Source organism: Pomacea canaliculata, linkage group LG4, assembly GCF_003073045.1.
Source record: "Pomacea canaliculata isolate SZHN2017 linkage group LG4, ASM307304v1, whole genome shotgun sequence".
Lineage (NCBI taxonomy): Eukaryota > Metazoa > Mollusca > Gastropoda > Architaenioglossa > Ampullariidae > Pomacea > Pomacea canaliculata.
In genome coordinates this window covers 9,463,778-9,478,725 of record NC_037593.1, presented here as the reverse complement: position 1 = coordinate 9,478,725, position 14,948 = coordinate 9,463,778, and the positions used below count along the sequence as shown (strand labels likewise).

The 14,948-nt window shown below is 37.3% G+C and overlaps 1 protein-coding gene across 3 annotated transcripts; it reads left to right on the top strand.

The window, feature by feature from the left end:
- The first annotated feature begins 861 nt into the window (after nt 1-861).
- On the top strand, nt 862-14,702 carry LOC112562531 (peroxisomal acyl-coenzyme A oxidase 3-like). Of its 3 annotated transcripts, none has more exons than XM_025235815.1 (16): nt 862-960; nt 1,601-1,832; nt 3,067-3,297; nt 3,553-3,627; nt 4,096-4,185; nt 4,461-4,693; nt 5,601-5,697; nt 5,967-6,146; nt 6,378-6,500; nt 7,796-7,916; nt 8,223-8,351; nt 8,494-8,604; nt 9,252-9,406; nt 11,335-11,479; nt 12,061-12,215; nt 12,623-14,702. In XM_025235815.1, the coding sequence occupies exons 2-16, from the start codon at nt 1,647-1,649 to the stop codon at nt 12,737-12,739; spliced, it is 2,148 nt and encodes a 715-aa protein (XP_025091600.1). In that variant the 5' UTR covers nt 862-960; nt 1,601-1,646; the 3' UTR covers nt 12,740-14,702. The 3 variants fall into 3 exon arrangements, with proteins under 3 accessions (XP_025091600.1, XP_025091602.1, XP_025091601.1); XM_025235817.1 differs by having other exon boundaries at nt 900-1,023; XM_025235816.1 differs by lacking the exon at nt 862-960 and adding an exon at nt 1,064-1,206.
- The last annotated feature ends 246 nt before the right edge of the window (nt 14,703-14,948 follow it).

Sequence of the window (14,948 nt, the reverse complement as noted above, 5' to 3'; positions counted from 1 at the left end):
AATCGTATTCCTTTGTGGCTGTCCCGTTCTAATAAGCAAATAACAGTCCCATTAATTGAAAAATGCCTGTCGCCCACAACGCATTGTTCATGTTTGTGGTGATGTTCGTGTGTGTTGCCTTAATATATATTATTAATTTTATTTTATAACACAATATATTATGTACAGTTGTATAACACTTGATAATGGCAGCAAACATGTTCTTTGTTTACAAGTATTAATTTACTGTACTTATATCGCTGTATTAAAGTGTAATTTTTCTATTAAAAAGAACGGTTTAAAACGGTATATGCTGTTTGCTGCAGCAACCTCACGCATCGATCCCTTGTTTACACGTACGTCTCTCTTCGATCATTGCATCACTTTCCTTTTGTAGTATTAGTTGTGATAGTTTGTACATCATGTCCCTTAAGTGTATAAAATCCATTGCTACTTAAATTATGTCAGTAAGATCTAGTACACGTCTTGTGAGCTTAACTAAAAGTGACTTTTAGGGCTTTGGGAAACAAGATATCGTATTTTGTTTCAGGGTACAAAATATGACAGTACTAACCACTACACGATTTATATTGTGAAGCAATTTACAAATCTTTCACCCTACGCAATTACTGAAGTTGAAGTGGACCCCCTGCCCACGAATCATATATATGACTAAGAAAATCGAGGTTGAAGGATAGTTGTCACCCATAAAAAAACAAAAATCTGAAATTTTAAACGGATAGAGACATAAGACAAAATAGGCATGGAGCCAATGGTAAGGTGCAAGAAGGAATGCAATGCTGTGGCAACCACATGAATACAAGTTTGTAGTCGCGACGCATTTTTATCAGTAGTCGGAATATGTTAACACATTATATATATGCACTGAGCAACTGCGCACCGGAAGTACAATTCGTATGCACTTCCGTCAACAACCGGCACTGAACTTTGTAACATGCTCCCATCTATCCCCACTTCATGGTACATGAGAATAAAACATTGCTCTTCTTCATATAGTATTCATGAGTATCTTATCGTGATAAGGTATCTTATCTTATCTAACCCTAACCCAAGTTCAACAAAATTTCATTAAACTCGCTGAAGCGTTATTTGTGCTCGCAGCAAAGTTTAGTCTTCAGCCTTAAATCTGTTACGACTCTTAATAGTCACGGACTCGTACATTAAATCAGAAATACCATTTTCTACCCGATATCTTAAAAGATCAAGGTCTTCTCAATTAACTCGTTTTTTCGTAACTGATTTTAAAATAGAAGTTAAAGCCATTTAAAGTAGCATGAAATGTTTAAACTGACGTGAATGCGACAAACGAGACTGTTTTAGGACGATAGGCAATGAAGTTTTTTGTTTTGTTTTGTTTTTTTGTTGTTTTTTTTTGCAAACCAGAAACACTACTTAATGTCTTTTTAAAATAGTCGTTAGCAGCGCGTGGCCAGCTTGTGGACTTTAGTCTTAACCTTGTATCACCGACTTGCCTAACCTAGACCTGTTTTAGCAAAAGTAGGTGGATCACATCTAACATTTAGTGGCAGTTATCTTTGAAAGTGGCAGCCTGCTCATGTACTGTGCAATTAAAGGTGTTAAACAATTTTTTTATCCTCAGGATTTTCACTAATCAGCCAAGCACTGCTTGAAGGAAGACCATTCTTATGGCTGCTTTAGCGAATAGCTCGGAGACCGACCTGTCTAGCAGGCCACAAGACAGAGATATCATGAGCCTAAATTATATGAAAGATTTTCCGGCGGGTCCATTAGATCAGTATAGAAGTAAAGCCTCCTTCAGCTGGAAAACAATGCGCCTTTTCTTAGACGGCGAAGACATCATAAGGTATAAGGTGAGGTAAAAGCTACTGTTTTATCCTGAAAACAATCATGCATTCTGTGTTTGAAAAGAAAGGTACTTGTTCAGAAAAGTTTATTTAAAAAGTTTATTGAAATTAATTATAACCAAAAATAAATACTTGAGATTATTCAGCATGATTACAGTTGTTTCTTGAATTTCATGACTGTTCGCCACCCATTTTTCTGATCAATCTTATTGTCTAGCAGTTTCTATCTCTGTGTTTTTGTCCCTCAGCATGTGTGTGTGTGTGCATATGCTTGCATGCAGGTCATAAGTTCATAACTGATTACTACAAATGGAGACTTTATTTGTTATTAAGTAATGTAAAATTACAAATTACTTTTCTAAGGGTAAGTTTTTTGCTTTCATTGGATTATTGGGTAAGTTGTGTGTCAGCTTCCTCAGTAAGTCTGTAAGTGAAAAGTGGACTGTCCTGCAGATTCAGACCAAGTGACTGCACACAAATGGATGGACAGTCCATTCTGGGTCTGAGCTGTTTGAACAGTAGTAACACCTGAATATATATAAAATGTAAAGATTAAAAAAAAAAAAAAATCAAAGTCTGCTATATTTCTCTTTTACCAAAAATCTTAATGCTGTTATTAAAACTGCATAATTTTTCTTAAAGATGTCCAATATTTGGATGCACTTTTTGTGGAGAAAGCCTTTGAGTGTCTTGCTCTGTTCACAACTCTGAGTGAATTATAGAAAGAACCATCTTTGTAGAATTAAAGACAAACAAGAAATCTCCTGTACATATGTGTAATTGGATGACATGGGATGAATGTCACATGAACACCAGAGGAAGATGTGGAAGGAAACCCCTTTTCACTTAGAAGAAAAAGTAAGAGCTTAAAAGTGGCAAGAGTGAGTTATATTTTAACAAGAATGTTGATCATTTCCCTGTAAGAGAAGTTTGCAAAGCAGAACTATATGGTCACTAACTGATTGCCAAAACTTTCCATCACACATGATTAGGTTTACACAGATCCCATCCTCTGAAGTGTGTCAAAGAGATCATAACATGGAGTCACTTTATTCTTAAAGTTTTATAGCATACACAAATGTTCACCATCTTTTAGAGTAACAAGGTGTTTGCTGCAATCAGAGATGGGTTGCAATTTTATGAAGCCTCAGAGCCTATTCAATGTACTTATAAGTCAGTCAGTCAGTCAGTCAGTAAAGACTAGAGAATAGCATGATAGCATCTTTGAAAATATTTTCAGGATAAAGTATGGACTACACTTGAGCAGGACCCATTATTTTCTCGAGGCTACTCAACACCACCTATCCAAGAGTTGCGAAGGCTGTCATTTCTGCGTGTTCGTAGAATATTTGAGTATGACTTTCTGCCTGATGAGGAACTCTTCTCAAACCCTCTTAAGCATCAGGTGCTGACAAACTGTCTTGGCAGCTATGATTGGACAGTTGCTGCCAAGCTGTCACTCAACAATGAGGTGATCAGATTTCATTTATCTTTATCATTTGGTGGTGATTTGTTGTCGTAATACTGATTTGTTAGGAACACTATCTACAGGCATATATCTAGAATAAATGTGCAACAGATCTTTTTGGAAAAATTAGTAGAAAACGCTAGAGAAATATGATTTTGTTTTCTGCCAAAATTTTTCAGATTTTGTCTTTATGTTTAGTTGTCATTTTAATAGCTTGTTTCTCAAGATTTTTTTACTTTCAGTTTATTTTCTTTTCAGATGTTTGGGGGCACCATACAGTCCACAGGGTCAGCTAGACTGTCCAAAATTGTTGAGGATAATCAGAAGTTCAAGGTAAACTTTTGACAGCTGATGCCTTATCAGTCTGTTTATGCATGTCTTCAAAAAAGCACCAAATATTTCTTTCATTTCAGAAAGCTGAATTAATACATTTCATATTTCACATAGATGATAAAAAGCTACAATACCTCCTTCATTGCTCCTGGGCTAAAGACAGGACATTTTCCACTCAAAAGCCCAGATAAGCCTATGTCAGTTATCTTCTGTGCTGATGCTGAGCACACAGACCACCTGACTATGGCCCTTTCCCAGTATTGTAATGTCAGTTCATACGGCATTACATTGAAATTTAATGTTATTCTAATAGGATACTTCCCCAATGTCACAATGCCAGTCTGATAAAACTCCCCTGGTGTCATGTCAATCTAATTAGATATTACCCCAGTGTCCTAATGTCATTCTGATAGGGCACCCCTTTACCCAACACACTGTTTTAATGTCAGTATGGATACGGTTCTCCAGAACTTTGGATGCTTTGCCTTGACAGAACTGTCTCATGGCAGCAACACAAAAGCCATGAGAACCACAGCCACTTACGATCCCAAAACAAAGGTACAGCTTCCTTTATTTCCCTGAAGTATTCAAAAACATATACTGCACCTTGATGAGATTAAAACAGATACGAACTGCAATTGTATAATTTGTATTTATATAACTATTTATCTTAAACAGATATATGTATACAAATTCTGTTACATAGAAGTGTATGAACATGATCCAAGATAACTTGAAAAATTATAAAAGATTGATCTTTTATTGACCTAGGCATTGACATAGTGACAACACCATTCACTCACAGAGAAGTAATCATTTATTTTTCCTCACAGGAGTTTCTTCTGAACACTCCTGATTTTGAAGCTACCAAGATATGGGTGGGCAATTTGGGTAAAATTGCGACACATGCAGTGGTCTATGCTCAGCTGTTTACCCCTGATGGAATGGGTCATGGTCTACATACATTTGTTGTGCCATTGCGGGACCCCAAGACCTTATTGGCACTGCCAGGTGTTTTTGTGGGTGACATGGGAGAAAAGTTAGGGCTGAATGGTCTAGACAATGGGTGAGTGAGTGAACAAGATGACTTAAGACGTCATCATTATTGTTTACTGTCTGTTGACTGGACTTATCAAAATTTGTCTGTTTATTCTTTTGTGTTACTTTTGTGCATAACTGGTTTGTGCAAATCTTAGCTTTTTTTAAAAAAACTATTACATTCAGCGTTCATTGATTATTTTTAATTTTAGCGCTGACATCAATCACTTCCCTTGTATCATGTGATTTAAATAAAATATAATTGTTATTGTCATCATTATCATCATCCGAGTCCTATTGTAGTTAACAGAGGACAGACCACATCGGAGCCCTGTTTGTTGCCTAGATAAGTCAAAGAGCCAAATTAACTAAGCATAATTCATTTACAATTCAATAATTTGTCTCAAAGAGCAGCTAAGCACCGCACGCAGCTCTGACTTATTCAGGGCTTCTGCTTACGCAAAAAATTGCGTACAGTACGCATTAAAAGTCCGGAGGACCCCTTCAATTTTCGTCAATGGGGTCCCCTCCAAAGTTGGGCGAAGAACAGGGACCCCTTAAAAATCTGAAGAAGGGGTCCCTGGGACCCCAAAGAATTTAGCCTTAGCAGAAGCCCTGCTTATTATATCCAGATAGACTAGAACCAACAAGACCATTGCCTTCTCATAAACGTCACACTAATCAGAACCAACCAGACCTTCATAGGAGCACAACTCATCACACACCAGTGCATTCAGAAGCCAAATGGCTGTAATAGTCAGACATACTGTTTGTCCTCCATGCAGACACATCGAGTAGGTAACCTAAAGTGCTTCTCAGATGTTGCAAGATATTCGAGTTCTTGTCTTCGTGGCTTAAAACATGCAATGTATATACAGATTGCTTAGTGTTTTTTTGTGAACAATTTGATTTAAAAAAAAGTGTTTAAATTTCAGATTTGTTTCATTCAACAATGTCCGTATTCCTCGTGAAAACTTGTTGGACAAGTTTGGAGATGTGTCCCCAAGTGGGCAATATATCACGCCCATTAAGGTTAAAATTCTCAGATTCTGTTATTAGACTTTAGAGGCATATGCTTTGTGCTGAAGTTTTTTAGGAGTAAAATAATAAAGAGAATGTGCTCTTTATAACTGATTTATTATTGTAAATGACTTGTATTTTAATTCATGAAAGCACATAAGAAAATCATAGTATTTTGATGCTGTAAAATGATGTTATGGCTTATTGATCACCATCTAATTACTACCAGAGGTAGAAGCAAGGGTAAGTTAGTTGTTTGAAGTTTGAAACAATTTGTTTAGGATCCAAATAAACGGTTTGGTGCCTCATTGGGTGCCCTGTCAGGGGGACGAGTTGGAATCACTGCCATGTGTGCGGCCAACTTGAAAACCTGCATGCCCATTGCCATTCGTTACTCAGCAGTTCGACGCCAATTTGGACCAAAAGACAATGAGATACCTGTTCTAGAGTATCAGCTGCAGGTACCATCATTAGAATGATTTTTATTGTTTTTAAATCCATTAACTCGTTATTTTAAAACACAAAAATTTTTAAATTGGGAGAATTAATTTTTGTTTTTCCAGGTATACAAAACATAGGGTCATATTTGAAATGTTTGCTTTCTGCTGTCATTTTTCAGCGATTTTTACAAATCTTACATTCCTGAACAGAACAACCATATGATAAGATAAACTGTTTGCTTACCTTGACAGCAATGGCGACTTCTTCCATATCTGGCAGCAACATATGCATTGGAGGTGTTCTCCATGTCTTTCTTTATGGACTTTGCTTCATTGCGGATTGGTATGATGATGGGAGACAATAGTGAGAGACAGGTAAGAAAATGTCTCCATAGATGGTCATCATTTATGTTTGAGTTTCTATAGACTTCCAGAACTGTGGTTTGCAAGTGATGCGCTAAAGATATCATATATAAACATCCTTGAAATTCATGACCTCATACTTTTCGTCTTGTAGTTCTGTCTTACGGCCAAGAGTAGGCCATACTAACCTCTTGCTTTTGCTTTGAATCTGCCACCCCTGTTTGGAGTTCCTGGTTTGGTCCTAGGTCTTCTAGGTGTTGCCTTTGTCCAAGGCACTTGGACAGCTTTCTGACTTTTCTAAAATGCAACTATGACACTTTTTTGAAGTGATGATCACCCTTTTGCAGTTTCACATGATAACATTTCTTCATATTCTCAAGATTACTTAATATCTCTCTACTATTCTCCTGATGTCAGTAAATTATTCTCTTGAGTCACTACCATTAAATCTACAGTGATCGCCCTTTACTGCCAGAACGCAGCGATTCCTTGCATTGTTCTTCCTTCTACATCTTTGTTACCTTTTTTTTATATCTTGTTCAGTGCAATGAGTCTGCCTTTGGCTGAGATATTGCGCTTTATAAATTCCCACTTCTTCTTATTATTAAAATCAGTGAAAATCAAATTTCTTAGATTTTTGCAGCTTCTTGTTGGCATTCTGCATTTCTTCCACAAGATGTATACCTGCCCTGATGTGTTAACTGTTGGGATGTGAATTGATTGACAGAGTGGTCTGAGATGGATGGTGTTTTGGGTTTGATAAATTTGTCAGTAAGCTGAAATGTATGAGAGACTGTTCATGTGTTTTAAGATCGGAGTGTGTAAGGCTTTTTTATTGTCTTTTCATTTGTAAATGCCATGAGTTTCCTACTCAGGGGGAAGTATGTACATTGTAAAGAGGTAGTGTAAACTAAGCCAACAATCTTTCCCTAGTTTAGATTTCCTTACTCATTCATTTCTTCAGTGACATAAAAATTAACAATTTTGATTCTTCAGAATCAAACTCCAGAAAATCTACAAAAATCTACAAAACATTTTTATGTAGCACTTTATGTGCTTATTTTAACTAAATAAACAATATAGTGTGGTAGCCAGAGAAGCATATTCTTATGCCATTGGGATATGAATTTAAATCTGACAAATGCACACTGTGCTTTAACACCTATGTGCAGAAACATTGTGACTCTCATGTCAGCATGTGCAGTCAATTTTTGCTGGTAGGACTGGTGAAGGTATTTAGTTAAACATTTTAATTAAATATCAAGTAGGCAGTTAAAGTCAGTGAGTACATATGTTTTTGGTGTCAGGCTGAGCTGGGCAGAGAAGTTCATGCACTGTCCTGTGCTAGTAAGCCTTTGGCCAGCTGGACAGCTCGTAATGCCATTCAGGAGTGTCGTGAAGCATGTGGGGGCCATGGCTACTTTAAAGGTGTGAAAATTAGACCGCTAATGTGGGAAAGTCTGCATGCATTTGGGTTTAGTGTTTACTGAGGCATACACAGTTCTTTTGCAGATTGTAAAGTGCTTGCAGCCCTTAGTGTTTGTGCTTTCAAAAAAAAAACATTCTGTAATTAAGTAAACAGTGCATGTGTAAATTAATTTCAGAGGATGATTAATTTGTTCTTTGCTTATACAAAGCAATAGAACTCTTTGTATATCAATTTTATAATGAATTTTAACGTTAATGTTAATCAAGCTGATGAATGACATTTGATGTTTTTGATGTTTTTGACAGTGAATCGTCTGGGTGATCTTCGCAATGACCATGACCCTAATTGTACATATGAAGGAGATAATAATGTCATCTTACAGCAAACTAGCAACTTCCTGTTATCTGTGTTGGAGGTGGCCAGACAGAAGAAGGGTGAGAAATAGCTTGTGCATATGTGCATGCATATGTTTGCATGTGATCATGTGTGTGTGTGTGCTTGTAAGTTTGTGCATTTGTTCACTTATGTGCATGCAACATCTCATGCATATAAATAAATAGCTATTTCCAATCTCAGGTCAAGTTTTGGAGACACCATTGGGCAGTGTGAGTTTTTTGGGGGAGATAGATAATTGGCTGGACACTCGTTTTGGTGCTCAGACTGTCAGCAAGTGCCTGGACCCTGCTGGTAACCACTTTTGTTGCTTTGATCATTCCAAATGTACTAATCACATTACAAATGCTAATGAATATAATGATGCCTCATGACAATAAACATTGTATTTCTCATAGGTAGCATTGTAGCTGGATGGTCTCAGTTATTTCAGCAATATTGATCAGGTACATTCTTGTACTGAGTTGACTGGCAAAGTTTGTTTTCCATTTTATGAGAGAAAATAATTTTAACAACACTGGACTGTTTTGGGCAAATTTTTATGTGCAAACAGGTACTCTACATTTATTGAATGCTGTATAATTCTGATATCTATTCCATTAACATGCAGTGACCAAGTATATCATTGCTTATAGTTGGATGCAAGGTCCAGTGTGTTGAAGGGGATTCTCAGTGGCACCAGAGCATGCTTATCGACTAAAGCAATGAATTCAAAAAGCTATCATATTCAGGTGCTCTTGACAGTGGCAATAAAATTCCACCTGCCCCCAGAGCCAACATTTAATTGTAAACTTCCAAAATCAAATTGGAAGCTGGTTTATTCTGGTGATGTAATTTCTTTTTAGGCAATGTAGGCTTGCGACTACAGTATCATTGATAATTACAATGAAAAGAATATTGGTCTAACAGAAGCTATGTGTTCTCTGGTTTTTGGTTTATAGTCAGCCTTGACGCTTACAAATGGCTTGTGTGTCGACTGCTTATGGACAGTGAGAAAAAGCTTCAAGAGCAACTAGCATCTGGCAAAGATGGATTCACTGCACGGAATGATTCCCAGGCCTATTTCTGCAACACGTTAGCACTGGTATACATAGAGGTAAGGCTGGACTTAGTCTATCGATTAAAGTTTGCATGCAGAACATGGTTACAAATTATTATATTGATGTGTAAAGCACCCATTTTTACCACTGCAATTCATAGTGCACATGTAAGTATCGGACTGTTAAGACAGGGGTAGCATTAGACCATTAGTCGAATAATGATCTTTTTTCGCTGTAATGTTGTGTTGGAATTGTTTTATACTAAGGTAGCATTGGACTGGCATCTATAATGTGGGACCTGGTTTATAAGGAGACAGTGATGGAACCAATATAGCCAGAGGAAGTCTTCTTCCTATTGTTCCTATTCACCCATAGGGGAGCTTACTGCCACAGCTACACCACGCCATCGGATCCGGTTCTGTGCGTTCCTTTCCAGTTGAGACCATGTCATGTGAGCTGCCTCCACCTCGCTGTGGACTGATCTCCTCCATGTCTGTCTGGGTCTCCCAACCCTGCGCCTCCCCTGTGGGTTCCAGCCCAGATCTTGTTAAATTGTCAGCAGGCTTTCACAAGGTGTCACCGATCCAGCTCCACTTGCACTTCTTGATATCTTGGCTGGCAGGATTTTGGTTGGTTCTCTCCCACAGGTCTGTATTGGAGATCTTCTCAAGCCATCTGATGTTGAGGATGTGGCGCAGACATCTGTTGACGAATGTCTGAATCTTGTTGGTAATGATATTTATCACACTCCTTGTCTCAGATCCATATAGAAGGACTGACTTTACATTTGCATTGAAGATGCGGATCTTGGTGTGAAGAGATAAAACCTTGGAGTTCCAGATAGGTCGAAGGGTGTGGAATGCAAACCTGGCTTTATTTATTCGGCTTCTTACACCTTCATCTGCACCTCCATCTTTTTGCTGACTATGCTACAGAGATAGGTGAAACGGTCAGACTCTGTAATACATTCTCCATGTAGTTGGAGTGGGGCTTCTTGCTTGTTGTTGCCCCACATTACCTCCATCTTCTTGATGTTGATGGTCAGGCCAGTCATCGCAGCTTCTTCTGAAAGCCGAGTGAGCTTTGTTTGTGCGTGTTGCTGCTTTTACAACAGACTGATGTCATCTGCAAAGTCGAGATCCTCAAGTTGCTTGGCAAAAGTCCACTGAACATCCGTGTTGCTGTTAGAGGTTCTTCTTCTCATGATCCAGTCTATGACGATCAGGAAGATTGTTGGTGAGAGCATACAACCTTGCCTCACTCCAGTCTTCACTGCAAGGAAGTGAGTCAGCTTCCTGTTGTGGATCACCTAGCATGTCGATTCCTCATACAGCTGCTGGATGATGACAATGAACTTTGGTGGAAATCCGTAGTGCTGCATCAACTTCCATCCACATATGTCGTGAAGAGTGGTGACTGCCATTCAATGGACTGTTTAATAATATTTCATAGTGTAGTGATATGGTCTGTGGTCTGTTGAAAGCCTGCCTGTTCTTGCCTCAATCTCTTGTCTACGGAATTCTTCAGTCTCTCCAGGATGATTCTGGTCAGCGCCTTGCTGGGAATGGACAATAGCGTAATCCCACGCCAATTGCTGAAGTCACCTTTTTTGGGTAGCTTTACTAGATACCAAGCTTCCAGTTTGCAGGAAGTAGTAAAAATGAATCAACTGTGGGAAAACACTGGTCTAACATATATATATATATGATGATGATGATGATGATGATGATGATGTCGATTTGTAATGCGCAGGCATCCATTCAGAAGAATGCTCATTGCGCACAAAAAAGATATATATACACACTGGATTAATATTAGACCATTAAGATATACTAAGTTACTTTTGGCAGTGTTGTTAGAAGAAGTGAGTAGATTGTAGATAATCTTAAAATAATAGAAGAATGCTTTATGGAATTTCTGCAAACAGTGATTTAGATGTGTTTCTTGGTATATATGCCGGTAATGTACTGTTCATTTTGGCTAGCATGAGGTTCTTCGACGATTCATTGGCATTCTGGATGAGAAAAATGGAGAGAAAACACCAGATGAGCTTCGTTCAGTGCTTAGGCGCATGGCTGCATTGTTTGGGCTTTGGAGCCTTGAGAAACATTTAGCAACATTATATCAGGGTAGGTTCCTGTGTGCGCCAAGCACCAACTCAGTTCACTTTTATTAACATATATGGTTGGTTAAAAGTCAAGTTATTTCAAATCAGTAAGTTTAGTTAAATTAAAAGATACTCGTTCTCCAAATCTGAGCAGATATAACACTGTTAATAAGATACTAGAACCTTTGAACAGTTCTCATCTGGGTTTTGGCAGACCAGGAACTATCCTTATCATGCCATAGAGGTAGGCATATCGATTTGGCATCCTCATTATCAAGTTGGTATTTTTTCAAAGCTTACATATAGCATGCATCTTTCTGCCAGAAGTTTAAATTCAGCTTAACCCATATGTGGACACAAAAAACGTTCACTATCCCTTTTGCATATTTACTGTTTTTTTAAGCTGCCAGCAGTTTCGATCTTAATTTCAGGTTTGTCACATCTGTTGATGTTTTAGGTGCCCAAGGCACATTAGTAAAGAAATATTTATGTTATGTTTTTCTATGATTGGATAACTTGAATATTCCTCTAAATGTTCTCTCTTGGTTGCATTGTCATTGTACAAACTGTGCACTTCTTGTCTTTTTACACCTTGTTCAACAGGAGGTTACATAGCTGGAAGTGAACCTCCACGCATCATCCGGGAAGCTATACTGCAGCTGTGTCTAGAGCTTAAAGATGATGCTGTCAGCCTTGTAGATGTCATAGCACCACCAGATTTTATACTGAGCTCGCCCATTGGCTCTTCCGATGGAGAGGTCAGTATCACTAGTTTATAAGTCTTCATCCTCATTTGTGCAAAGATGAGACAGAGAAAAGATCTGTAATGGCTTAAACTTTGTAGAAGTGACGACTCTGTGAACTTACGAATCACAGGATGAAGTGAACAAGGCTGAGAGTATTGTAGCATCAGTTTTGCCTGTGGCATGTGAGGCAAGGGACTGATTATGATAAAAGTGTCAGTTTTCACCATAACATCTACCTGGATAATACGGTACTGTTGCTAAACATATTTTTTGCTTCAGTGCAGTTTTATGGCATAAAACATATATTTTTCATTGGTTTCTAAAGTATTCTAATTGCAGAGTATCAATAAAATGAATACAATGTATTTTAATGGAATTTCCACTAAGTGAAACTTAAATACTGTCACCGTTTGTAACAGATCTACAAGAACTTATACGGAGCCATGATACAAGGGGAGCAAACTCTTGAGCGACCAGCATACTGGCAGGATTTTGTCAACACTCCTGTAAAAGGAAGTGCAAAATCCAAGCTGTGAGGCGCCACTACCATTTACATACTACTGTTATTTGCTTTTTGTTCACTATATGGAGAACATATCAGAACATACAAGGACAAGAAAAATGTGCTGGGATTTTATAAGGAATGATGTAAATGTGAATTTGGAAAGTAAGTGCATGATGGTCTTTTAAGCAGGATAATTTCAGTCAGCAAATCATGTTGATTTTGGTATTTCAGTTATATTGCTGTAAGCGTCGGTCATATCTTTAATCCTGTGGGTATGGACCTTAACCTTTGACTCAGCTGTAAACAAATTTCAAGTTTATAAGAAATCAAAGAATAAACATTACTGAAAATAAATTAAAATTAAAAAGTGAGCTTTTTCTACCTCATCTCGTTGTAAAACAACACTTTCATGCAGATCCAAATAAGATTAGGAATATCCAGTTGCATTAAAAAATATTGGGCACAGGTTTATGCACGATTGATCGGTGCAATGCCTAGTCCTGTATTCAGTGGACTGTAATGGTTACTTACACCATATAAAAATGAATAAACATAACACATGATGGTGAATTACAAGTTTAGTGTCGAAATAAGTTTCAAAATGGTGAAAAACTTGTCTTTGCTTACCTGTGCTCTTGTTTTCGAAAAGTACATTCAAAAAAATTCTAATCTTTAAATTTTTGTCTTCCTTTTCACGTTAAGGGATGTAATGCTATTCAAATGTGGTTCACCTAGTTAAATGATTGGATTTAGTCTGTTTTTATTTATGTAGTTTTGAAGCAAAAATTATTAATGAATATGGCGGACACAGTTGAGTGGCTTGACCTGGTAATTGCTGAAGGTGCCAGACATATTTGTCCTCCATAGGTTCAAAGAGTTAAAGGCCTGTCCAGAAGTTGGTGTTTCTGACTAAAGTAGAAGCCTGTGAAATCAAGGGCTAGGGAAATACAGACTTGACTAATCATCGCATATATTAGAGGGTGCTTATTGTCCTTCATTTTTATGTTTAAATAGCATGATTTGTGATTTTAAGCTGTTTTACATTATTTTTAGGAAAGCTTTTTAAAAACTGAACTACAAAACTTACACTACAAGGCATGCTTTTTAGTCTACAGATCATTTCTGTTGGAATACAATATGTACCCCATCATTCTTATATTCATAAAATCACAGTATAGATGTTGTCAAATTTAGGTTTGAAAAATCTACACAAAGCCTGCCATGACATGCATAACCTTTTAAACATGTTGACACCAGTTGATGTGTATTTGCTCAAAATCACAATTTGAAATGTAAAATGTTGCCAATCTACATGCAGTCCTTTAGCCTCCATATCTTCTGTAAACTCATGTACAAGTTACATGCAATTTGTCCATATATGTCCATGACCAATGTCTTGATTCAAACAGCAAAATTTTACAGTCCTTAAATGTAGGCCAAAAGTGGAAATTTGTGATGAAAACATGGTCCAAAAATAGTTGCAGTTTCTTCCACTTAACCAGCTTCCAGTCCCATCAATTTGAATGGTGCAGTTGGGCTCGACTTTTGTGGAAATACATTTGTATTTTTTTTTCACTTTGACATGATCATAGAAATGTTCCCATCTCTCTACTGACCTTTGTCAGTAACTTCCTACATTGACACCTAAATTGATTTTATTTTGCTTGTTAGGACTGTTTTTTTTGTTGTTGTTGTTAAAATTTTGCATACAAAGCATTAAATGATCTTGTAATATCTGTATTACAGAATAAACAATGATCACAAATTATTTTCATACTACAGGCATGTGGAAAGTATGTACTATATGTATATGGTGAGTACTGATTATGTGTAGGTGTTTCATGATGTACACTACAGGTATTAGCCATTATTTAGAAAATATGAATACAGTGTTCCCTCGCTACTTCGCGGTTCATCTATCGCGGATTCACTACTTCGCGGTTTTTTGGAGTGAAGTATCGATCGATACTTCCGCGCTGGGAATTATAGTTCTACAAAATACCATAGATATTTCAACAGGAAAAGGACGAAAAATTTAGCTATATTAGTATTTCCTTTAAAATATCATGGTAATTTTGTAGATAGTCAGACGAAAGAAATAATTGTGTATGAGAAATCCATTGCTCTGCGTAAACGACGAGCCATGATTGGTATCTCCCATCTCGCATCAGTTTTTTGGGTTTCTTTGAGTACAGTTATATTTTTATTACACTTAAGTGTTATTGTACTGTATTAATACT